Source organism: Nannospalax galili, unplaced genomic scaffold, assembly GCF_000622305.1.
Source record: "Nannospalax galili isolate Female #2095 unplaced genomic scaffold, S.galili_v1.0 scaffold627, whole genome shotgun sequence".
Lineage (NCBI taxonomy): Eukaryota > Metazoa > Chordata > Mammalia > Rodentia > Spalacidae > Nannospalax > Nannospalax galili.
The window spans coordinates 353697-380261 of NW_008355786.1; the positions used below are offsets into that span (position 1 = coordinate 353697).

General features: G+C 47.1%; 1 protein-coding gene across 1 annotated transcript in view; it reads right to left on the minus strand.

Moving 5' to 3' along the window:
- Positions 1-16098: 16098 nt before the first annotated feature.
- Positions 16099-26565, minus strand: part of Cemip (cell migration inducing hyaluronidase 1) — a gene marked incomplete in the record, with an annotated part of 167393 nt that continues 156926 nt past the window's right edge. Inside the window, 3 exon segments of the mRNA XM_008853400.3 lie at positions 16099-18998; positions 20802-20902; positions 24734-24891. Coding sequence (XP_008851622.1) covers positions 18871-18998; positions 20802-20902; positions 24734-24891 — 387 coding nt within the window.

Sequence of the window (26565 nt, forward strand, 5' to 3'; positions counted from 1 at the left end):
TATAGTTTGAACGTGCAATGTCTCCCACAGGTTCCTGTGGTAAATGCTTGGTCCCTAGCTGGTGGCACTATTTTTGGGATGTTTCAGAAAATTTAGAAGATGGGGCCCGGTTGGAGGAAGTAGGTCTTTTGGGAGTGTGCCTTTGGAGGTTATATCTGGTCTCAGGGTCCTTCCTCTTTGTTTCTGTGTCTATGAACAGCCTCCTCTTCCACATGCTTCCACCACCATGATATTCTGCCCAAGTACATGGGGCCAAGCAAACAGGGACTAAAATTGTGAGGAAAACAAATCGTTCAGCCTTTATGTCAGACATTCTGTCACAGAGATGAGAGACAGGAAATCTAATACTATATCTGACAAATCTTTTCATTCCCTAGCATCCCCCATATGGTGTTTCAGCAAGGATCCCAGTAAGCCTATTTAAATGGCCAGCACCCCCACACCTCTGATGTTTCCTCTGTCACCCTCCATCCAACTACTCTACCCTGCCTTGGCTATAAATTCCCATCTGTCATGCTGTGTTTAGAACTGAGGCCCATTCTGGACCAGCTCTCTTCTGTTGCAGTAATTCCTGCTCAAAACTTGTCTTTACTGCTTTCAGTTCTGTGAGACTCTGGTGTTCTTTCAAAGTCTGAGAGGAAAAAGCCCCAAATACCTGGAAATGTAGCAGTCAGCTTTGCAGCAGCTCAGGTGTAGTGAGCGTGCTCTAGGCTTTAGAGTTGATGTATACTTCCAATCGTCCACTGCATGTGCGCTTGCAGGTGAGATAGTATAGCTCTTTTACAGAGTGGTGGGCTGAATGCAGAAGGGACTTGCCAGTGATGGAGCAGGCAGTGAGGGTCCCACCTCCTTCATAAGACCCCTGTCAGTGAGACCTGGCAGTGTGCACCTCAAGTCCCAGCACTGAGCAAGACAATTGTGAGATCAGAGCTATATTGATAGCCCGTTTCAAAAAAAACAAAACCAAGTTCCTATCCAGCAAAGTAGAATTTTACGTTCTCTTCACCCGATAGTGCAGAAAACCAAGGCACAGCTGGGCTTGGCTTGGGAAAGTGGTTTGTTGTCACTCTTAAGACTGCTTTTCCATTGGGGGTCAATTTGACATTTGAGGGAAGTGTCCACGAGGGGGCAGCAGAGACCTGGCTGTGCCTTCTGGCTCTGCCAACTCCCCCACTGCTCCTTGGATGAGAATTCATTTTTTTAAATGATTTATTTATTTTTATTTGTACAAGTATTTTGATTGTCAGTAGGTGTGTAGTGCCTGAAAAGGCCAGAAGAGGATGACAGAGCCGCTGTGTGAGTGCTGGGAGTGGAAGAGGGGTTTCTGGAAGACTAGTGTGTGCTCTTATCCCCTAAGCCACCTCTCCAGTTTCCCCTTTTTAAACTTTTTAAAAATATGTATGAGTTTTTTGCCTCCATATATGTAAGTACACCACAAGTGTGAAAAACCCACGGAGGCCAGAAGAGAATGTCAGATCCCCTAGATCTGGAATTATGACAGTTGATAGCTGCCATGTAGGTGCTGAGAACTGAACATAGGTCTTCTGCAGGAGCAGTCAGTGCTCTTAACCATTGAGCCAGTCCCTGGATGAGAATTCTTGAGTTACTATAATTCAATGAACACATTGCTCAATCATGCTTATAAAGTGTCTGTGAAAATCTGTCTACCGTACTTTCAATTTCTCTTTGAAACATATGGATCATTTGACCCCTGTGCATCCCTTAACATAACACAAATTAATTTAGGGCCAGTGAAATGGCTCAGTGGGTAAGGGCACCTGCCACCAAACCTTATAACCTAAATTTGATCTTTGGGATCCACATAGTAGAAAAAGAGACCTGACTCCTGAAAATTGTCCTCTGACCAACACAAGCGCTGTGTTACACACACACACACACACACACACACACACACACACACACACACACTCACACACACACACAAACAAGTAAGTGAATTAATAAATGTAATAAAACCTTCAAAAATTAATTTATATCATTAATTTATAGTGGAACTCTTTGTAAAGTTACCTGGACACTGGTCCAAACACTCCCCAACTAAGTGCTAAGCACAAATGAGCCCCAAGGATCCTGAGGGTATTTGGGGATAAAGGTAAACAAAGCAGGCAGGTTCCGGTTCCTTCCTCCTGGTGTTTACAAATTGCGTTACATGCTATGACATGCCTGCTCTGTGCAGGCTCCAGACATTTACAGAACATAAGTGTGTGTTCTACCTACTAGGCACAGCTCTTCCATTCTTGGCTGGGTTTTCCCCCCATAGTCATTGAAGAGGTTGTTGGTTAGCATTTAGCCTGAGGCCTGCTGGAGCACTGTGCTGGAACTGAGCTGCCCAGCTCTACCTTTATAGATTGGATGATGCTGGGCAAGTTACTGAGGCCTCTGCCTATGCAACTAGACACTGACACATTTCCACCTTGGAGAAGTGTTGGAAGGGTCAAATGAGCTAAGCCATACAAATACTCGTGTGACTCCTTTGACATCACAGCAGGCTTGTGGGGTTAAATTCCCTGGGTAGTCATAGCTAGGCAGCAGCAGATTGGCATCCCCTCTCACTATGGCTTCTTCTCACTATGGTCTCAAACCCTGAAGTAGATGGCTGGGATGGAAATCTGCATGGGTGGCTGGCATTGTTCTAGAAGGACGGCCACCTGCCCAGAGTGTATAGTACAGCTTCCTTCCAGGTAAGAACACCTGCTGTTCCCACCACTGTGGTGCTCAAGTGGGCCTGCACCAGTACCCTTCACTCCCAATTGAGACAGCCTTGCTTGAAGGCTCACACTAAGACAGAACCTCAGACTCTCCACTGAGTAACAGGAGGCTTCAGGCTGACTGTGATATTCTCTAGGGCAGGACATTTCCAGTGGGTAGATTTCAGGAGGTCTCATCCCGTGTAACAAAACCAGAGCGCCAAGAGCCTCTTCCACCAGATACTGATCTGAGGAGATCAGAGCTAGCAGCTGGGCTATTGGCAGAGTCACCAGTGAGCTGGCTGAGATGACACAAACCTGAGCTTTCTGCACACTTTGTCCCTCAGCAGTCCACTCACCAGAATCCTGAAGCTCTGAGCACTGTTTCACACCAAACCCAGAGCAGTTTTGTCTTTTTCTCTTTCCAGAGACTACTGGGGGTCTCCAGGTGACAGTCCAGAGCTTGTGACTTGGGGACTGGGCAGACCTGGACCAGGAGGGTTGCCCTGAGTGGAATGTCAGGAATTTAGGACATCTGGTCTCGTGTGTGTGTGGCAGCCAGCCTGTGTTCTTCCTGAGGGAGGAAGGGCTCAGGCCAGGCCTGACACACTGAAGCCTCTTTGATGAGTGCCTCACCTCAGCTCCATGTGGGTGACTGTAACCGCCATCCCCAGTGCTCTTTTATGAACCAGAGTGACTGGTCCTGCCGGGCCTGGGAATTATATCCGGAAGAAATAGGCCAAGGGAGCCCTTTATCACAATGCAAGGAGGTCCCTGACTCTCCCAGGATAGACCTTCATTGTGCATTCCCTGAGTCTTGCATTCTTGTATCTGAAACCCTGCAGGGTAAGGATGGAGATTTCTGCTTTGGAGCTTCTCCTGTTAGTATGTATCACGGTGCACCCTAGGGCCAAAGTGGAGTGTGTCACCTCTTCTCTGAGCCTCAGCTGGAGTTTAGCCAAGGGTACAGCTCACCAAGGAGGAATTTGCCACTTTGAGCCTAGCCTATGTCTTTAGGGTTTTGAGATGCACGGCCAATGGTGAGGTGAGATGAAAGACTGTGGGGTAGAAATAGTGAGGTAAGAGAAAAGCCCTAAATCAAATCAGTCTACCAGAGCACATAGTGACAGCTGTAAGTGGACCTGGGAGGCTCATACAGGAGAGGTTGTCCCAGGGAAGCCAGGGGAAAGTTCCCAGTACAAGTGTCACCAAACTAAGATTGAAGCAGGCAAGCAGAGCCTTTAGAAGCTCACTTGGATTGTTCCAGGGAGGTGTGGGGAGGGGATTTCCAAGAACACATACCACCAAGCTGCAAGTGGGATGGGACCAGAGCTTTGAGCAGAGGTGGGAGAGCTGACTGTGTGCATGTGTGAGAGTGTGTGCAATGTGGATGTGTGATGGGTGTGTATGTAGGTGAGGGTGGGTATGAGTGCATATGTATATGAGTGCATATGAGTATGTGTGTGTATGTGTATATGAATGTGGGTATGTGTAGTGGTTTGAATGAAAATGTTCCTTATAGGCTCACGTGTTTGAACACTTGGTCCCCAGTTGGTGGAGGTCGTGGAACCTTTAGGAGGTGGAGCTTTGCTGGAGGAAATACATCACTGAGGGTGGGCTTTGAGGGTTTATAGCTTTTCCCTACTTCCTGTTTCTCTCTCTCTCTCTCTCTCTCTCTCTCTCTCTCTCTCTCTCTCTCTCTCTCTCTCTCTCTCTCTCTCTTTCTCTCTCTGAATGCAATGTGATCTCTGGGCTTCCTGGTCTAGCTGCCATGCCTTCCCTACTCTTATGGATTCTCCCTCTAGAACTGTAATCCAAAATAAACCGTTTCTTCCCTGCGTTTCTTCTGTCAGAGTATCTTATCACAGCAACAGAAAGATAACTAATACAGTGTGTAAATGGGTATGAGTGTGGGTGTGTGAATGTGTTGAAGGTCTGAATGTATGTATGAGCAGGTGTGTTGTGAGTGTGCATGTGAGGACAGGTATGTGGGTGTGAGTGTATGGTGCACACACAGTGGACATCTCTAATGTCAGGAATGCTGGGTTGGCAGGACTCGAAGGTCTTTCAGGCTGGAATATTCCATGACTTCCAGACCTCACAGGCCAGCAATTGACTGCAGTGAGTAGCATGTTATTACAAACTCTTTGTCAATATTATTTCAATGAGTTGTAACAGTGAGACTAGAATTGATTTAGTCATCGTGTACAATTGAACATTGAGGGGTGTTTTGTTGTTTTTTTTTTTTTTTTTTCTGTCTTTTGAGACAAGGTCGCCCTGTAGCCCCAGCTGACCTGGAACTTGCTACGTAGATCTGGTTGGTCTTGCTTGGTCTCAGGTTGGCATTGATCTCACAGAGATCACCTGCCTGTCTCCTAAGTGTGGAGACTAAAGGTGTGAGCCCCATAGAATGCTGCAGTGAACCTTTTCCTGAACCCTTTGCGTCACGTCAGTGTGTTCTTCAGGATCAATTTCTTGGGCAGAATTTTGGAGCCAAAATCTGCACACATTTAGAAATCATTTTTAAACAGTGCTGAATTGCTTTACAGAAAAATTTTAACAAATCATTCTTCTAACACCGTTGTCTGGGAGTATCTAATTCTTTGGTTTTCTAGGTTGTTTTTTTAACCACTCAGTAGTTTAACACTATAATAGATGTGTCTCACCACTGCTTCAAATTGTATTTTATAATTGTAGAAGATGGGGACAAAGATGCATTTTTGCCACTTACATTTTCCCTCATGTAAATCAGTCCCTTCCTCTCATACTTTTGATGTTTTCCTTTTTTTCTGTTAGTTCTTTGTATGGAAGTATGTGTATATGTAAAACATCAGGAGTGTCCCATCAGGGAGTGGGCAACAGGAAGCATTTGACGTGGGACCGGTTGCACACTGTTGTGTGTACAGGTTAGGGGCTCTAACAAGGAGCAGCTCAGCATCCCTGGAACCTGGAACACTGGTAGTGGGGAATAGTTTGGGCCATGGCAGGAAAGAGAGCAGTTACAGGGATAAGGGAGGGAACAGAGCAGATGGAGACAGACTGGGAACAGAGCAGAGGGAGACTGGGAACACAGAGGGAGACTGGGAACAGAGCAGAGGGAGACTGGGAACAGAACAGAGGGAGACTGGGAACACAGAGGGAGACTGGGAACAGAGCAGAGGGAGACTGAGAACAGAACAGAAGGAGACTGAGAACAGAACAGAAGGAGACTGGGGACAGAGCAGAAGGAGACTGGGGACACAGAGGGAGACTGGGGACAGAGCAGAGGGAGACTGGGGACAGAGCAGAGGGAGACTGGGAACAGAACAGAAGGAGATTGGGAACACAGAGGGAGACTGGGGACAGAGCAGAGGGAGACTGGGGACAGAGCAGAGGGAAACTGTGACAGTAGAGCAACATGGCCACTCACAGAGATGAGCAGCGAGGAAAGTGGCAATCAGTTCCCTAACCCAGTACCCTCCTTCCTCCCCTCCATCCTCAAAGACACCTTCAGTGAGCCAAGAGAGGGCCAAGGTCATGGTGGCCTCTTGAGGCACCAACAGGGTGGGGACTGTAGTTTGCACAAAGCTTGTCCTCAGGGCTTATGCCAGATGGGATGGCTCATGCCTATAGTCATGACTACATTGGAAGCTGAGGCAGGAGGTGGGAACACCGGTGCCCACAATTTGAGCAACATACTGAGGTTCTGTCTCAAGAAACAAAGACAAGGAAGAGAGAAATACCATTGTGAGAAGAGGCGAGGCGTTTAGGAAGAGATTCAATCAAATCATTAGGATTGAGCCCCCATAGTTCAATCTGGTTGCTTTTTAGGAGGAGAGACCAAATAGGCCCAGAGACACACCAACTTCCACCAGAACATGCTGTAGCTCTGAGACTCCTCACCAGGGCCTGCACCATGCATTTGAATGACCGCCATCCAAAACTATGAGCTATGTAAACCCGTTTTCATCATCATTCAACGAAATATAGAATGTTTTTACTCTAGAATACGAAGGAAAATTAATCTATGTCAAAGACACACACAGAGTCTGGTAGGTAGTGAATGACTGTAATCCCAGTACTTGGAAGGTAGAAGCAGAAGGATCAGGAACTCAAGGTTATCCTCAGCAGCTTAGTGGGTTTGGGGCCAGCCAGGGCTACATTGAGACCCTGTCTCAAAAAACAAAAACAAAAACAAAACTAATGCACATCCATAAGCAGAACCCCATCTTTGTGGCTTAATTCTCTCCCGGAAGTATAAAGCCCTGTGGTCCCTTTTGGTTTGTGCTGGTCTCATGGGCACAGGCAGTTTCCCGTTTTTCTCAAGCTGCCTTCAAGCAGGCACCGTTGACTCAGCCTTCTGGGTGGTGGGCTGACTAGTACCAGCTTGTGAACAGTTGTTAAACAGGGATTTTGCAAGCTGGCCGTTCAGCCACCACAGCTTGCACCCAGCTATGGTGGAAGGATTTTTCTCTATGGACATAGAGAACTGCTACAACCTGGGGTTTCCCTCAGCCCAACCATCCTGTTTGCCTGCCACGGCCCTGACCCCTTTTCCCTGACCACCTACAAGAGAGAAGCAAAACACTGGCTCTTTTCTTCTACTTTGCTTTCTTCTGCTGCTTACCTACCTGTCTCTTAAAAAATTATTTTGGATTTATTTATTTTTACTTTATGTATATGAGTGTTTTGCTTGCTTATATATAAGTGCACCTGTGTCATGCAATGCCTGCAGTGGACATCAGATTTTTTGGAACTGGAGTTACAGACAGCTGCTAGCCATCATGTGGGTGCTGGGAACAGAACCTGGGTCCTCTGCAAGAGTTACCAGTGCTTTTATCCGCTGAGCCATCTCTCTACTCCACCACCCCTAAGGTACCCATCTTAATTCTTGATGGCTCCCCAGGGCTGAGCACAGGGAGGAATGGAGGAAGAAGTTTAGGAGGTCTTCAACAGTATGTGTTCTAATGTGCTGTTAAGTGTTCTGTGTGATAGCAACGGTCCCTCTTCAGCATGGGGTATATTTGGGAATCATTGTGAGGTATTTTACCAACTCTGATCTGAGCCAAGATTTTCTAGTCCCATACTGGTGGAACCCCTATCTCCTGCAGCTCCGGTCTTTGAAGGAATCCCCATCTTCTTTTGGATAGGAATCCCTTCCCAGCATCGGGGACCGTCCCCTTCAGCCTTATGCATACTGCAGTCAGACTAACTTCCACCAGGCACAAGGCTCGTGGGGCTCCTCACTCATCCTGCAAACTGAAAGACTTCGTTCTCCCAGACTCTAAGGGCAGCTCCCACCTCTGTCCATTTTGGTCACCTCCAATGGATATACTTTCTGCCTCTCCTCCCGAGCATCAGGCAATTTTGGTGGGCTGTCAACCTCCTCTTTGCACCCTAAGTATCCTCCAGATGGGTTATCTTGGAGTCTCTCACTTGCTTTAGTGGTAAACCCCTTGAGAGAGGGGAGCCCCACTACAGTTCTTTTCCCTCAGGGCCTCTCCTCTTAATCAGCTTTCTAGGTGTCTCTTAGTTGGGAGTGAGTGATGGAGCCCAGTGCAATCCTTCTGGGGAGGAGTCCAGTGGCCCTCCTTCAATGTAGGGGACACACATGGATCATCTACCCCTCAAGTCTCACTACCACATATATTAACTTTGCATCCCTGGCAAAGGCACCCTACTCAGGATCTGATTGCTTACAGGAGAGTACATCTCCAGAGCCCCTAGGGGCTTAGTCCTGTGGAAGAGCAGACAGTGAGAAGACAGTCCTTTGTCTAACAGAGAACCTCAGCCTGTCTGTGGAAGTGAAAGGAAAAGCCTGGGCCAGTGATGGTCCTGGTGGGACGGAGGATCTATGCAAGGAGAGACGAATGCTGGCCTTGCAGAAGCATCTGACCAGGAATTTACTTAAGGTGTTTGTACTGAGAATGGGGGGTGGGTAGTAACTTCTGGGCAGCAATGACTAATATTCTATTTTCAGTTGTTGCTGCCCTATAGTCTTAACCTTAACTCTTCAGCAAAATTATGCTGCAAATAACTGATATTCATGTGATTTGGGGGAAATCAAGAAATCAAGAAAAGGCTGTTTGCAACATGTTTTTTTTTCTTTCTCTCTCTCTGTGTGTGTGTGTGTGTGTGTGTGTGTGTGTGTGTGTGTGTGTGTGTGTTTGGGGGTGGCACATGCATGCCACAGCACAAATGTGAAGGTCAGAGGGCAACTGGGCTTGGTTCTATCCTTTCACCATATGAGTACTAGAGATTGAACTCATTATTTGGCTGGCAGCAAACACCTTTACTTGCTGAGCCACTTTGGTGGCCCTGTGATAATTTAATTGTGTTAGCTTGCCTGGGTCAAGAGTACTGAAGTTAAGGCTAGGCATGATAGTGTATGGTTCTGTATTATTTTTCTGTTACTGTGATAAAACACCACGCCCAAGGCAGCTTATAAAAGGAAGAGTTTGGGGGCTGGAGAGATGGCTCAGTGGTTAAGAACACTAGTTGTTCTTGCAGAAGACCCGGGTTCGAATCCCAGCACCCACATGGCAGCTAACAACTGTCTGTAACTCCAGTCCCAGGGGATCCAACAGCCTCTTCTGACCTCTATGGGCATTGCACAACACGGGTACACTTACCTACACGCAGGCAATATATGCATACACATAAAATAAAAAATAATAAATATTTTTTTTTTAAAAAAGGAAGACTTTATTGGACTTTATGGTTCCAGGGAGCTGAGTCCACCATGGTGGGGGAGGCATGACAGAGGCAGACCCAGAAGAAATCTGAGAACTCACATCTGCAAGGAAGTAGGAAGTAGAGAGAGACAAACTGGAAATGGGACATGGCTGTAAACTCTCAAAGCCCATCCCCAGTGACGTGCTTCCTCCATCAAGGCCACACCTCCTAAACCTCCCCAAACAGCACCACCAGCTAGCAGCAAAGTATTCAAATACTTGGAGCCTATGGGGAACAGCCTCATTCAAACCACCACAGGCTCTAATTTCAACACTTGGGAGGCAGAGGTAGGAGGATCACCACAAGTTCAAGGCCATCCTGGTTTGCATAGTGAGACCCTGTATTTTAGTTTGCTTTCAATTGCTGTGACTAAACACTCTGAACAGTACCAACTTGGGGAGGAAAGGGTTTATTTGGCTTACATCTCCTGGGTCACAATTCATCAGGGGGCCCAAGGTGGGAACTCAGGGCACAAACCTGGATGCAGGAGCTGAAGCACAGGCCATGGAGGAATGCTACTTACTGGCTTGCTCCCCTGGCCCACTCAGCCTGCTTTCTTATACAATACAAAACAACTTGCCCAGGGGTGGCACCACCCACAGTGGGCTGAGCCCTCCCACATCACTCAACAATCAAGAAAATGCTCCACAGACACAGCCACAGGCCAGTCCAATGGAGGCAATTCCCCAACTGAGGCTCCCTCAACTCAAGTGTGTCAAGTTGACAGCTAAAGCCATCTAGCACACCGTGTCTCAAAAAACAAAGCATGTCAACTCAAGTATTTGTCTGAGTGTCTGTGCTATAGTTCATCTGAAATGTCCTCCAAAGGCCCATGTATGAAACCTTGGTCTCCAGCTGTCACACGATTTGGGGGGGGGTGGGTAGAACTTCAGGAGGCGAGGCCAGATGGGAAGAAATTAGGTGGTTATTGGAGATAATAGGACGTCCCCCCACCACACACACACACACACACACACACACACATCTCTCTCGCTGAGACAGGGTCTCCTGTAGCCTACAACCTTGAACTCATGTAGCCAAAGCTGAACTTGATCTTCTGATATTCCTGCCTCTTCTTCCTGAGTCCTGTGATTATAAGTATGTGCCACTGTGCCCCGTTTTATGCAGTACTGGGAAGCAAATCAAGGGCTTTGTGCATGCCAAGAAAGCACTCTGCCAACTGAGCTGCATCCGTAGCCCAATCTCCTCTCTTCTTGCTTCATACCTAACATGGGAAGAATAGACCTCTTCTACCACATGTTCCTGCAGCAATGTCCTTTGACCACAGGCCCAAGGCAACTGGGCCAAATGACCATGGATTGAAACCTTTAAGACTCTGGGCCAAATCAAACCTTTCCTCCTTTGAATTGATTCCCTCAGGTAAAATTTTGTCACAGCAATGAAAACCTGACTAACACAATTTGTGAGGCTGTTTCTGAATGAGATTAACATTTAAATTTAGACCAGTAATTGTAGACTCCCTAATGTGGGTGGCCCGGGGCCAATTGTTTGAAAATCTCAATAGAACAAAGAGATTAGTAAAAGCTCTTTCTTCCTGGCAACTGTATTTGATTTGGGACACACACACACACACACACACACACACACACACACACACGCACGCACGCATGCACGCTCACATGCACATTAAGAGGGCAAATTCCTGGGTCTCTAGTCCGCTGGCCTTTAAAATGGAAGTAAACCATCAGCTCACTTGGGTTTTCAGTTTGCCAACTGCAGATCTTAGGACTTACCAGTCTTTGTGATTCCATGAACAGATTCTTCATAATAAATCTGTGTGTGTGTGTGTGTGTGTGTGTGTCTTTTTGCTTCTGTTTCTCTGGAGAACCCCAATGCATTCTGTTTCACATTAGATGTTTGTAGAGTTGGAAACAAATGAGAATGGCTACATCAGGTTAGATGAAGGAGGTTGAGAAGTGGAAACAGGGGGTCAAGAGAGATGGCTCAGTGGTTAGAAGCACTCGTTGATCTTGCAGAGGACTCAGGTTTGGGTTCTAGCAGTCACATGGTGGGTAACAACTGTCCATAACTCTGGTTCCAGGGGATCCGATGCCCTCTTCTGGCCTCCATGGGCATTGCATGCATGTGGTGCAGTTACATACATGCAGACAAAACACTCATACACATAAAATATTTTTAAAATAAAGTAAAAGCTGACATCACTCAAATAATGAATGTTCATATCAGTAAGCCAGTAGACAGCTAATGATTTAATTTCACTTTCTCAGTGCAGTCTTTTAGTCTTTGATTTTTCACAAAGCAGCTTATTTTCATGCTGCTGGGGATCCTTCATTGGACTCCTCCTGCCTACTGCCCACGTGCCATGAAGTCATCTTTGTTTTCTCAGGCCAGGCTTTCTTTGCCATCTCCCACCGGACTGTATTTTTTTGCTTTTATCTTCTGCCTCTGCCGTGGTTTGGAAAGGAGACGTCTCATTTTGAGTAGGACTAATTATCATCGTTAGTTTTTGTTTTCATTCTTAAACCTGTAATTACAGACCTATCAACGTCTAGAACAACAAAACACATTCTCCTCCCACAAGGAAGAAGGAGAAGCTACACAACTTTTTCTACTTGCTCCGTTCTCGTAACTGTGCTGCTTAGGGTTACATATTAAATAACCCAGCTTCCTTTCTGAATTTCACTCTCTGGCCTAGGCCCAATGTTGTGTCGATGTTCACAAAGCTTCTTTCCATATCTCTGTCATTTCAGGCTTTATGGCCAGTTCTTCTCCTGACACCTCTTCCCCATCCTAGAATTCTTAGTTTTGTGATATCTGATTTAGAGAACCCCTCACTATCATCTTTTCAAAGAATACCCAATGCCACCCCTTCCAAGCAATTGGATACCAGACCACCTTCCTTTGTTCTTACCCTAAATGATACTTAACCATGAATTTCTCTGTAGATAGGTTGGTTCCTTGTCTCTATGAATTTAGTAAGTTGGTGAGGGGAAAAGACAGGAGACAGGGGCTGTAAGGTAGTGGGGAAACAGCTAGACAACTTCCAATTCTTCACCATCATGGCTAAGCAGCCCTTTTATCAGTCTTAGGCCACTCCCACTTCCTAGATAGAGTCTTAGAGTCTCGGGTACTTCTCACACTTGACCATGCAAAAAACTGTCCTGAGTCTTATTTAGAATGCAGCACATGGTGCTGGAGAGATGGCTCAGCAGTTAAGAGCGCATACTGCTCTTGCAGAAGACCTACACCAGGCACTCATAACCACCTGCAACTCCAGTCACTACGATGCTGGAACTTGTAGGGGTAACAAGTGTTCTGTGCACTTAGGGCTTAGCTAGGGACCAGAGTGGGTGACACAGATGGAGATGAAGACATTTACCATCTAAGGGCACCTGTGTACCCAGCCAGACTGTCTTGTTGGTCATAAAGACAAACTCTCCAGAGCGCCTGCTTTGGACAGCATGCAGGTGGTACATTTAAGCCATCTTAGCTCTGACTTTCTTACCCAAGTACTCCCTGAGTGAACCTCCCCAACCAATTTCCCCTGGGCTGTGGGATCCCCCCTCCCCACCCTCCGACCCCCGTGTTCATCCTGTGTCTTTGCCTCTAGGCTATAGCTCTGGGCCTTCAAGTGGCAGTGTCCTTCTGACCTTTCACTGGTGCATCCCATTCATTTCATGGAGACTGACCTACCACCCCTTCATCTCTGCCCCTAGACTGGCCACATAGAGCACATCCTCCATCCGTCCATTCATTCATCTATCCATCCATCCATCCATCCATCCATTCATCCTCACAGGTCCATCTGGACAGAGGCAGAGAGAGCTTGCCTAATGGTTCTATAGTGCCTCCAGTGGACACTTGGTGATTGCCAAAGAAGCAATTGGGTCCACTCTGGTCATGTGTGGCTTCTTTTGCTTTGGATCCAACTAGGAGTGGTGGCTGTGGCCCAGCAGCCTCTGTCAAAGCCCACCCTGTACTCACCCCCCACCAGGATGCTTTGCTACTACCTTGACTAGCTCTCTTGGTGGGGCTTTTGTTCTTGTAGTTATAATTGATATGAAAATCTAAGCTGATACAAAAATCAGTGTACAGGTTTGAAAATTAAAAGTGTGTTTCACAGCCCAGCATATCTTTATGGTGGTGCACATCTTTATTCCCAGCATTTGGGAGCCAGAAGCAGGTAGATCTCTGTGAGATAGAGATGACGTTTCATCTTGCCTTCCAAATAAGCTAAACAACATTACAAAAATACTTGCTATAAATGTGAGTTGTGGGGCTGGAGAGATGGCTCAGCAGTTTAGAGCACTGGTTGCTCTTGTAGAGGACCTGGGTTTGATTCCCAGCACCCACAGGGTGGCTAACAGTGATCTGTCACTCCAGTTTGAGGGTAATCTGATGCCCTCTTCTGATGTATGAGCATAAATCATTGGGCATTATACAACACAGGTGCACTTACATACACTCATACACAAAAAATAAAATAATAAAAAATTTTTAAAAATGTGAGTTGCAAGATACATCATTCATCAAAATTGTAGTACTTTCCTAATCACATGCAGAATTTGGCATTGTGCTGCAACAATCTTTTATTTGATACAAGCATCCTTGCTTCTCTTTTAGCTATGGCTTAATTAGAAAGGTATGAAATTGTTTCAATAAATTCCCTCCTAGATGAAGAAGAAGGAGAAGGGGCTGGGAGAGGTTTCTGGCTGAGAAGTCTCTAGGGAGCCTCTCCCCATCATCCATCAAATCCAGTGATCGCTAAGTCAGCCTTTATGTGTCCTTGCCCACCCGCCCACCTTCGCTTTTGCAATGCTCAGTGATTTATGCTCATATGCCCTCCAGCCCACACCCTTGATCACCTCGCTGCACAGACTGTAAGCCCTTCTCCTGTCATGACTGACTCCTTTGTCAACTCTGGTCTGCCTACCCTGCTCATTGGCCTTCCTGATCATTCCAGCTGATAGTAATTCCTTTCTATTTAAAGACCAGCCATGCTCCTCCTTGGGCATGCCCTGACATGTTCACCATGCTCCTCGTTGTGTTGGTGCCTAGCAGAGTAGAAGCGTGCAAATGTGATTTTCTGCTGCTAAACTTGTTTATTTTTCTCTCTCTGTCTCTTTGTTCTTAAGATAGTCTTTATTAAGTTAAATTTTATTTATTTATTTATTTATTTATTTATTTATTTATTTATTTATGTGTGTGTGTGTTCGGGCACAGTGTATGTCACAGTGCATGTGTAGAAGTCAGGCAACATCTTTTGGGAATTAGTTCTTTCCCTCTACCATTGATTCCAGTGATCAAACTCAGGCCCTCAGGCTTGCATGGCAAATGCTTTTACTCTCTGACCGATCTCAGAAGCCCAAGAAAGGACCTTGCTATATAGTTCAGGTTGCCCACCAACTCACAGTCCTCCTGACTCGGCCTTCCTAGTGCTGGGATGACAGATGTAAGCCATCAAATCCAGTGATGAAGTTTCTTTAAGGCAGGGGTCATATAGTCACCTCTATACTGCTCACATAGTATATCCAAAGCTGTATTACTCAATTATTTGTGTACTGACAGCTTAATACCATTAACCTGGTACCAGCTCCTTTAAGTGGATTGCACACACACACACACACACACACACACACACACACACACACACAAACTTGCCCACAGTAGGCTAATAGATTTTCTTAAATCTCAATGAGTGTCGGCAGCTTTCCAGAAGGTATCAAGAGGAGGCCTTGTGCTGATGGTGGACATGTTTTATGTCACTGCAACCACAGTGGTGGCCACTAGACACTTGTGGCAGTGGAGCATTTGCAGTGTGGCCAGTGTAGATGAGGACCTGGATTTTTTAATTATTTTAAAAAAGACTTATTTATTCTACGTGTATATGTGTGTGCCCAAATGTATAGATGTACACCATGTGTATGCCAGTGCCTGCAGAGGCCAGAAGACGGTGTTGGATCCCCTGGAAATGGAGTTAGAAGCAGGTGTGAGCTGCCTGATGTGGGTGCTGGGAACCAAACCCGGGTCCTCTGCAAGAACAAGTACTCTTAAACGCTGAACCATCTCTCCAGCCTCATGGATTTTTAATTGTATGTAAGTTAATCAAATATCAGTACCCACAAGTGGTCCAGATCATCTCACCCCACTGTGACCATTGTACCTCCCTCACTCCTCTCCAGAGCCCTTCCCACCTCCAACTAGGGGTGCCTTCCACCTAATCCTCCATCTTATTGGACAGCTTGCTTTGGACTTGTTTCTCTACCTCAGTGACCATGCTCTTCTCAGACATGGTATTTGTCCTCTGGTCAGAGTCTGGGAGGAAAAACAGTCTTCTAGCCCCCACCTTGATGTTCCACCTCTCCCCCTCAGCTTCTCCAGTAGGAGGGCTAAGACTGATAACTTCCTAATGGCTCAGGGACTTGAAGATGAAGCAAATTCTGTCTTGAATGGTCATGTGGATGGTGTCTTCTCTGCCCAAGGACCACTCCATCTGCTTTCTTGGGCAGTCTTACTGGATGGGAGGGTAGGATATTGATATGTAAATAGTTCTTGGGAACAAGACCAAGGTGTAACTGGGGTAGACTCGGAGTGATGGAGTAATTTCCATCTTTCCTTAGACAACTGGTGTACCATGAGACCCACCCCAACAGAAAATGAAACAAGCAGATGAGACAATGACATTCTTTGTATGTTTAATATGATACAGAGGATTTTCCAAACCAGAGCTGATGTCCTTGGCTCTGGGCACACTCCTTCTGAGTGGTCCAAAGGACATCTTCAAACATAACACTTAAAACAATTCTTCACTTCTCTGACTTCTTGAAGTACATATACAATAAATAAATATAAAATATATCTTTGTTCATGTTGACACCTACAAGAACTATTTACATACAAAACACACTAGGCATCCAAGTCCCAAAAAAGGACCAGCTATTTCGGCAACAGGAAGAAGACAGGCATTTCAGAAGACTTTTCCTCAAAGACTCCTGACTCAATGGGGACACTGACAGACAGAAAGGACAGAACAACTTTCTAAGCAAGGAGGAGATTTGTGCTACCAAGTAAAATGCCTGGACATTAGCTCCTGGTTGATGGTTTAGGAAAGAAAGTTTTCTGTACAGAACCTGGTACTGTTCAGCATATGTACAACTCTGAGAACTTTTCAATAGATATTTTCTGAATTGAACTGAGCCAAAGACATTCAACATTCATGGCCACCTGAAAGTGATCTCATCTTAAGTGGTTCACAGTGTGAGACCTTTGTATTGGAAACTCAATGAGACTTAGACAAGAAAGACATGAGGTCACTTTTAGATTCCCTCCCCACCATCCCTTACTTCCTCAGAAGAAGACTTTCCTCTGAAGTTGGCTGTCAAAGCAGCCACGTCTTAAGAGGCAGGGTCTTATAGCTCCCTCCAGCAGCTGGAAGACCCACTCAGTGGGAAAGCCCCCTCTGGGAGTTGGCTCAGCCTGGGGAGGGGACTCTGGTACTAGGTACTAAGGCTCCTAGGCATCACTGGACAGAGGGGACCAAGTAAACCTTCTTTGAAGGAAAGAGTTTGTGGTTGGGGAGGAAAGGGGACTCATGTTATTCATGAACCCAGAGAGACCCTGGTGCTTTGTGAGTGAGTATTGACCACAGACAGTTTCCACTCATCTTGGCTCTCTGAGCTGACTTCATGGCAGACAAGGGTGAACACTAACTGAGAGGCCATGGGCTGTATCCAACCACTCTCAAGACCCCCATGTGGAGCCAATTTGGCTTACCAGAAGCATGTTAGCACATTCTAATGCCATCCATTGGGACATACCAGCACCACTTTGGAAGGAGGTAGCACCAGGGGATTCCCAGAGTTGTGAATACCCCCATGCCAGAGTGTGGCAGGCAGTGTGAATAAAGGGAAGGTGACAGAGACCACGATGCGGAGAGGAGAGTAGGCAGTGTACACAAAGGAGCGACAGGGACAAGCCCTTGACTAGGAACCCTTCTACTCTGGTCCTTTTCTCCTCTTCCAGACGTTCCCCTTTCCAGCAGTTACTTCCAGAGTACTGGGTACCCAGGGCTGGTAGTTGAGGCAGTGTGGCCTGGCAGCCTATACTGGGAATAGGGCTCCCAGATCTGATGGATGGTTCTTTCCCACCTCAGTCCTCACTCTCCTCAGCTATAGGTTGGAATCTCTGAACTAGGTGGTCACTAAGGAGCCCCCAAGGCCCTCTCTATCTCTGACACCCCACACTCACTGTGGTATGAGCATGCTCAGGTGTCCCAGAGTCCTTCTCCACTCGGTTCCTGGGTGAGTACATAGGAGGCCTGTTGCAGGGCCTCTGGTCTGTGAATGTGATCCTTCTTAGAGTCAGAAGAGGAGGTGGCTGGGGTCCGACGTCCATAGGCTCTATGTGTTCATAGCATAGCCCAGTCCTCCCTTCTGACCCTGCTTCTCTGTCACAAGTGGGTCAGCTGTGGCAAGCAAAAGGCAACTCTGTGGTGATTTAGCTGTTGCAGTTGATGGTAGGAAAGCCTTCCTCTGAGCCATGTTAGAGACCACTTTATCTCTCTGCACCCAAGTGCTTTCCACCCTGCATTCCTGCCAGCACTGTGGCCTCTCAGATGAAGCCTTCCTCATTCTGAGCAGTATGAACTTCCCCTCCTCTGATCTGGCATTGGTTAACTATGTCACTTCTCTCTGAACTCTCCATCTGGTGTCAGAGTGCACTGAGACCTAGCTGCCTATTACCTGCTGACCCCACACATCCAGGTGTGAGCTCTCCTCTCTCCATCCCATGTACTCAGGGCACCTGCAGTGTAGATGTTGGCTATAAAGAGTGATTTCTTCTCCTTAGACTCTAGGCATAGAGCACAAAGCCATAGACTTCTGCAATCTCAGAAAGGGTCTCTGGGAGCCATCTAGTCCTGTCCCACTATGCCAGATGAAGCTTCCTAAGAGGGGAGCCCCACCAGACAGAGGGCCGATCTCCTCCCCAGGATTGCCAGTCCCCTACCTCTGGCCAGCTCTGTCTGTATACCAGTTCCTAATCCCAAGAACCCCGGTCCTTGCTTACAGGAATAAAGATGTCTTTCCCTACATCTGCCACCAAATGTATCTCCAGGTGACTGTGGAGATCTGTGAGTGGCCCCACTCTCCAGGCCACCTACTAGCTGGGTCCAGATTCCTGCCCAAGTGGCCCTCTGCTGCCAGCACAACTGAGGTTTCCTCATATGGTCCCCATATCTCCACTGATGAGGCACAGATAGGAGAGAAGCACCCAAGAGGCAGTTGCAGCATCACCCAACACTGCCCAGGGGCTGCAGGTAGACTTGTGTAGGGGCAGGTGGCAGCACCAAGGTCTCTGATATCTGTCCCTTGACCCAGTAGGGCTGACAGGGGCCAGGGGATCCAGCCATCTTGTCCTGGGCTGCTGCAGGAGGCCAGCCCCAGGCGGTACCAGGTAGGAGCTGAACTCACAGCTTCTTCTTCCTCACCACAGGGATGGGCACCACTTGGAAGATCTTGGCCTTGTGGTCGTCAGTCTCCAGAGTCACCCACGTGGGCCGGAAGCTACCTTTGAAGCCGACAAATGTCATTTTCTCTGAAAAAATGATGATGAATCATGTGGGTCAAAATGAAAAAGCTAGGAGGGAGTAGCTGCATGCCACACCCTAGAGCTCCCTCCCCTTAGGCACACTCTGGCCCCCATAGGGACCCCTTCCCAAGCTACATTGGACCCTGTTCCTCTGGGCAGAGCTCTAGGCCCAGCTGCTGCTGGGATCTGACATCTTTTTTTATAGGTCTCACCTGAGTACCATGTCCATCTCAATAGGTTGGTAGCTCTGTTTGGCACAGGAAAGCCATGCATAGCAGCAGACAGGGTGGATGAGGAGGGAGGGAAGAGAGCTCTCAGAACCCCTGCCTACTTTCTAGGTGACCAATGATCACTAGCAAGACTCTGTAGCCCCAGGCTCCTATCTGTGTGGTTGTGGCCATTATCAGCAAGATCTCCGTCCTGGGCTCTGTCACCATGTGACTTTAGGAGGGAGGGATCTGCCCAGGGCATAGAGTACATGGTGTGGTCCGTCCATGTCTACATGAAGCAGGCCTGGCCAGCAGCACACACCTGTCACCATTGGACACGAACCATTTGACCCTGGTCACCTTATACACAAGCCCCTTTGGCAACAGCATCTTAATTTAACTGATAAAAGTCCCCAAAGAGCTCTGGGGCTGGCAGGAAAGAACCTTTACTCCATCCTCTGCCAAGAGAGACTTGCTGAGTTCCTGATTTTTCACCAGCTGCTGCCTGGGATAAACATCCAGGTAATAGGCTACTGGTTTTAATATCTTTCATAATCAAGACATAACATCTTTCACAATCAGTAACTTGGCTCAGGAAAAATGAGTTTCATATCACAGCTGAAGCAAATACCTCACTGTGCAACTCTTGGTTTCCTCATATGTGGAAGGAACCGAGCCTGCTGCCCAAGTACATGAATGCGTGAGCTAATTATCATTAGAATTTTTCAAGGTGCAAGGCTGACATGAAACAGTAGCTGTAACAGTCATCAAATATATGTCTGCTCCCTCTCCTTGCAGCCGCTTCAGTGTCTCACTCTGAAATCTGTGACAATAACCATCATATGGACATTTATGTCCTGGCTAGTTTCCTCTAGCACAGCCAGGAAGTCTATGTTGCACTTCATCTCAGAAGAGCTGTGTGACCTTGGTCTCTGGGTTTTGATTCTCCTTTTCCTATCTTTAAAAAGTTTTATTTAGTTTTATCTTATGTGGATGAGTGTTTTGCCAGCATGCTCCCATGTTGTACAATGCCGGCAAAGGCCAGAAGAGGGAGTCAGATCCCTTGGAACTGGAGATACAGACAGCTGTTAGCCACCATGTGGGTGATGGAACCCAAACCTAGGTCCTCTGCAAGAGAAGCCAGTGATTTTAACCATGGAGTCATCTCTCTGGCCCCTTCTTTTCCTATCTTAGATGACCAATAAGAATTTTGTAAAGTATAAAAGATGCTACAAAATCAGGTATGAGCTGCAAGGTGCACAGCATATTCCACAGGGATATCTGAATACGGGATCTGGGCAGGAAGGCCAGACAACGGCAGCTTCTGATGACACATTTGTTGAATAAAGGGCCACTTGTGGAACAGAGGGGAGAACAGCTCTAGCAGTATTCTTCCAGTGTCTAGTCACAGGTGAAAATGAATATATTTTGGTACAGAGATAGAAAGCAGGTGGTACAGGCCATTGTGGCTGTGCTGAGGATTTGGGGCTGTACCCATGCCTAGTGGAAGAGAATGTCCTAGACTCAGGAAGGGACAGCCACATCTCCACACTGTTCATCTGCTCTGTTTCCCAGGTCGATGCAACATTGGAACACTTACCTTTCAACTTGAGAGACTTGTCAGCCCCAAGCTTTGTCAGCACTTTGGTCCACAGGCCTCTTGTGCTGTACCTTCCCTTTGATGCCATGAGAACTATGGAACTGAGGGAGAAGGGACAGATTAGACAACTGGAATGAGGGAGTAAACTGCCACAAGGGGTGTGAGGGAGGGACACTGGCCCATGTGTGGTGGAACCTGCCTTAGCAGTGCTACGGGCCCAGCCAGGGATTTGAGAAAGGACATCTTCCCCTGTGTCTTGATGGGCATACTCTTCCTTCAGTGACAAGCATCCTGAGTTTGTCTTGACATCTGGCCACATTTGGTTCCCCTGGCCTTCTCAAACCTACATGGCATGTTGCTTGCACATGTCTGCCTCCAAGCAAGAGAGAGTATGTGTAAGAGGCGCAGCACCTTGGGGCTGGGCTCACAGTATGACTTCATATCCCTCCCGCCCTCCCTCCCTCCTTCCCTTCCTTTCTTTGATTTTTGAGACAGGATTTCATGTAGCCCAGGCTGGCCTCTAACTGGTTATGTAGCTAGGAACCCCTGATCCTCTTGCTTTTGCCTCCCAGATGCTAGGATCACAGGCATGTATCACCATGCATGACTAGTATGTACTTCTTCATTTGCATGTTCTCAACTCTGGATAGAAGCACAGTGATGGCGAAAGGTCAAGACAGCTTGAGGGGAGCAGAGAAGGAGAAAGGGGGAACAAGGGCAGAGAACAGGGCAGTGGTCAAACCACAAAGCCACCCAGAGCACCTGACAGCATGGGGCTCAGAGACATGCTGCTGTGGCTCTGAGAGCTCATAGGAACTGCCCAGCCAACCACAACAGGCCGTCTGATCTCTAAGCTTTGTTTCCACAGGATCTCAGGAAACTTATGCATGGGGACAGCGGCCATGCCCTATGCTAGGTTTCCTACAAATTCTCTCTCTCTCTCTCCTCTCTCTCTCTCTCTCTCTTTCTCTCTCTCTCCCTCCCTCCCTCTCTCGGTATGTCAGTGTGTGATGTATGCATTTTTGTGTGTGGGTACACAGAGGCCAGAGGAAGATATCAGCTGCCCTGCTCTACGGCTCTCTTCCTTATTCACTTGAGACAGGGTCTCTCACTGACCCCAGTCCCAGGTTGGCAGCCAGCAAGCCCGAGCAACCCTCATCTCTGCCCTCCCCATCCCCAGGTTACAGACACTGGTGTGGCCGTGCATGGCTTTGTACATGGGTGCTGGAATCTGAGCTCAGGTCCTCATGCTTGTACAGCAAACATGGAGATTCTATGTCCTTTATTGGTTTCTGAGGGTGGTCACCAGGCTTTATGTGGCTCAGAGCTGGCCTCCTTACAGCTGCTGGAAGAGCATGGCCCAGTTTGAGATCATTCTGGGAAGAACACAGTAGTTACCACATGCTCAGAATGGCCTCTGCTGTGTGTCATCTCTCTCTCTGGTGAGAAAAGATCTGTCTGTTTTTGCAAATGGAAGATTGAGCAGTTATACAGTATCTACAAGTGCCTCCCAAAGGGGCCTGTGCTCAGGAGGTCTGGAAACAGAAGAACCCAACTTGCAGAAGTCTCCAGGGGAATGGGGAGTCTGTTCTGCCTTAGGCTGTATTTAACCCCCAGTGCTGGGAAAACAGCCTCCTTGGGGGCAGACTCATGCTAGGTCAGACATGGGGAATGAGCACCACCCTCTAAAACAGGAATGGGGCAGAAGTTCCATGGGGCTTCCAATTCCCATCTCAAAGGAACTCTGTAACCACAGACCACAGTCCAGACATGGAAAAACTGTATGGGATTCTGGAACCTGCTGTTACCCCCGTTTATGTCCCATTGGGAATGACAGAAGAGCTGTTAAAGGCAAAGGGCTAGTGTGTAACAAGGACTATTGGGAAGGTAGCTGGGGGCTGCCTCAGGCTCTTTAAGAAGGCAAGAGGGCGGGAATGACAGAAGAGCTGTTAAAGGCAAAGGGCTAGTGTGTAACAAGGACCATTGGGAAGGTAGCTGGGGGCTGCCTCAGGCTCTTTAAGAAGGCAAGAGGGGGAGGGCCAAGGGATTGGCAGGGAGAGGCCCATTACCAAGAAAGGGCTCATCCACAAACACATCCTTGGTGGTGGATCCAGGCTTTGCTCCCAGGAGGAAATTTCCCCATTGTTAAGTCTCAGAACAAACACTGCAGACCCATGGCTGAGCTCAGTGAGCTCAAAGGAAGGTCATGCCCTCATGATGGCATCTGGGCCAGTTGACAGGAGTAAAGCAAGGAGATAACCTTCTCACTACCCAGCCTCCCTGTGCCACTCACATCAAGGTCTCCCTATTATTTTCTTGATCACTCAGCCCCTATGCCATCTAGCACACCCTTCCACAGGTGGCAGGTCAGAGGCAGCTCCCAGAAGCTATCCCCAGTGTCTATGGTATGAATGGCTGGGACCCTGAGGCCAGTGGTGGTCCTGGGGATGGGATGTGGAGAGTGGAATAGGCCTAGCTGGATCAGAGCCACAGGACAGAAGCACCTGTCCAGTCCCACTTTTTGCCACTTCCCAGGATGCCATAGAGGGGTAAGTGACACCCATTCCTCACTGAGTACTCGCTACTAGCCCACACCTAGTTCAGACCATCCACACTTCTCCCAGATAGGTGCAAAGGCTGCAAGGAGTCCCACACCCCACTCCAAACACAGTAACTCTGAGGCCTATTTCTTGATCCCAGTACCCATTCACCCCTGCACATATTCACACAAATATAATGTGAAAGAAGCACTGGATGAGGGAAAAACGGATGCCATATGTGGTTAAGCAACACGCCAGTCTCCAGAATCTCAAATCAAGTCCAGTTTACCCAGGGCCAAAGAGAGCATCCAGAGGGGCATTTGTTTCCACTCATTAACTATTTACTAAGTTCCTACTTGTGACAGATACCACATGAATGACACAGGTTTTCCACTAGCTTGTGGCTCCAGAGCAATTTCCACACCCATGTAACTGGTCAGATAGTAGACACGCACAGGTAAGTTCCCAGTAGTACCAACATCAAGAAGTCTGATTCCTGATTGGGTAACAGATGAGGGCATCCCCTCCAACCTGTTTCAAGCAGTGTTTTAATGGAGAATGGTAGCCTGGATGGGAAGAGACTGCATTGAGGAGGCAACAAGTGTGTTAGATTTGAATGGTGGTGGGGAGAGACCATGGGGAAGCTCAATATTTAAGAAGCTATAACTAGCTGCCAATATGGGAGATGGGAAGAAAGAGGCCTGTAAGGAGCCTGTGCCCATGGCGATGGAGACCAACAGGGATAGAGCAGGGCTAGAGAAGATACAAGGGAGGGACCTGGGCAGGGGAATGATGCAGGCAGCATTGGCTGTATTAGAACATAGGGGTGCAGTAAAAGAAACAGAGGTGTCCATTGTGAAGCCCAGATTCCATCTGAATGGATAATGATTTAATGAAAACATGGAAAACAGGAGGAGTGGTTGATTTGAAGGACTGAAATAATAAAAAGAAAGATTTCAAAGGATGAGGATTCAGTTCCATGGGAGACATCTAGGTGGCGATCTCTAAGCAGCAGTTGGATGGGGTTGTGTGGGGCTTAGAAAGAGATCTAGGCTGAAGAGTTACAGAGGCCACCAGCATTTGGATGGTGTTGGAGATGTGGGCGGGGATGAGATCATTAGAAGAGTGTGTTGTGATGGGGGCAGAGAGCCAGGCAGCCTTCCCACATGTAAGGCGCAGTCTTATCCGCCCCAGCCTGACCTATATCCACAGCAGCCCTGGCTCTAGCATTTGTGCCAACAGACATGAAGGTTTCTCATCCCAACAGGCACGATCTGTGGGCAGATCACCCAGACCGTGATGTATCATATGAGTCTGCATACAAGAGCCAAGGCCCTAGCCAAGGGTCTGTTGTGTCACTGGACAGTTCCAGAAGCAGAGGTATGCACTTACTTGTCAGGGACAGCTGCTATGTAGTTGAAGAGCTGCCGGGGTATGCCCTGCAGAATGGTGTTCCTGAAGCTCCCGTGGCTCAACACGTGCCCTCGGTTCCCATCAATCACCACCACCTGGATGCCATCTTCCGAGTTAGGGTACTTCCTCCCATCCACCTGCAGAGTCAAAACAGCACAGGAGTAAGTGGTCCCGAGGCAGCTGAGGCCCCAAGGTTCTCCCATCTGAGTGGTTCCTATGTAGACACTGAAGGCAGAAGTTGCTTATGAAGCCATTCAGTTCATGAGACTCCTCTATATCACTTCCCTCTTCTCTCTGTAATGACTTGAATAGTGACCCCCCAAAGACATGCCAACTAGGAAACTATGAAAGTGATCTTGGTTAGAAATGTGTCCCTGCAGATGTCTTAATGACAGATAGATGTAACTTAAAGATCTCAGGGCAGAATCATCTAGGATTAAACGTTTAGGGTGGGTGCTGTATCCAAAGATGGAGGTCTTAGGAAGAAAGGTGGGAGATGTAAGGCAGAGGAGAGAGGGCCTCATGAAGATGGGACAGAGATGGCAGTGCTATATCTCTAATCCAAAGGGTCCCCAGAGCCACCGGAAGCTAGAGGAGACTTCCCAAAGCCTCTAGAACTTTGAGAGTAACTTTTGTTTTTGTTCGTTTTTAAATTATTTACTTAATAAAAACATGATTAGAAGCATTTCATTACAGCTTTAACATATTCAATGACAATTTCCAGAGCAAAGATACATCCCTTTCAAAAGTGGCTGTAAAATTTTAGGTTCACAGTTGAATTAATATAGCTATACCATATTGAACTCAGTATAAACCCTGTAAGCTAAAACTGAATGAGGTTTTAACCACTAAAAATGGTCCCCATTTCATTTTAAAATATACTGTTTCCTACAGAAAGACTCATTTTTAATGCTACTAACACTTAGATGTTTGCACATACATCTCTAATCTCTATGTATCTGATTATTACTAGTCACAGTCGGTTATACACAGATCCTTAGTGATCCTTAGTACCAAGTATGGATATAAAGTCATCAGGTAGATTTCACTGGTAATGTTTATCACCTCTATATAACATGAAGTAAATTTCTATGCTTCCGCCTCAAATATGTCTTTTTTAAAAAAATTGTTGATTTTTCTGTGTGTATATCATACAGAACTTCCTACACAGTCTTATTCCTCTATATACTCACTTCCCAAATGGCACCCTCCTGTAGCCCCTCCCCGCCACTGGAGCCCATATACTCTGTCATCCCTGTTACTGTCCACTGTGTTATCAGCACCCCCAGCCATTCCCCAGTGCTTGTCCATCATCTGAATCTAGTGAGCCTATCTAGAGTTCCTTGTTTTTGGAAGATCAGCTCTTCCTCATCCAGCAGCAATCAGTTCCCAATATTCCTTTAGAACAAAGGAACCCAGTTCTATGCTGGGTTACTATCTGGGAGTTTCTTGGACCACCCTGACCAACAATTCAAAGGAAGGTATCTCCTGTCTGGCACTGTTTCTTATTAGGTAGCCTTTAGCTATACACATGGACTTACGTAGAGATAATGTATGTATAATTTGTCAGTAGGTTGTTGGACTAATACATTTCCTTCTGTTTTAACAATCCTATATCCTCAATGTTTAAATTCCTTCATCTACATTTTAAGAGGATCTTTTGCCACCTCAGCTTCAGTTCAGATCAATTAAGGGTGAGTTTTGTTAATTACTTGAACAGTCAGATCCATTGCTAATGATTCAACCAGAACAGCAAGTCCAGAATCTGTTCAGTGAAGCCGTATAAAAATATCAACCTGATAAATTATACA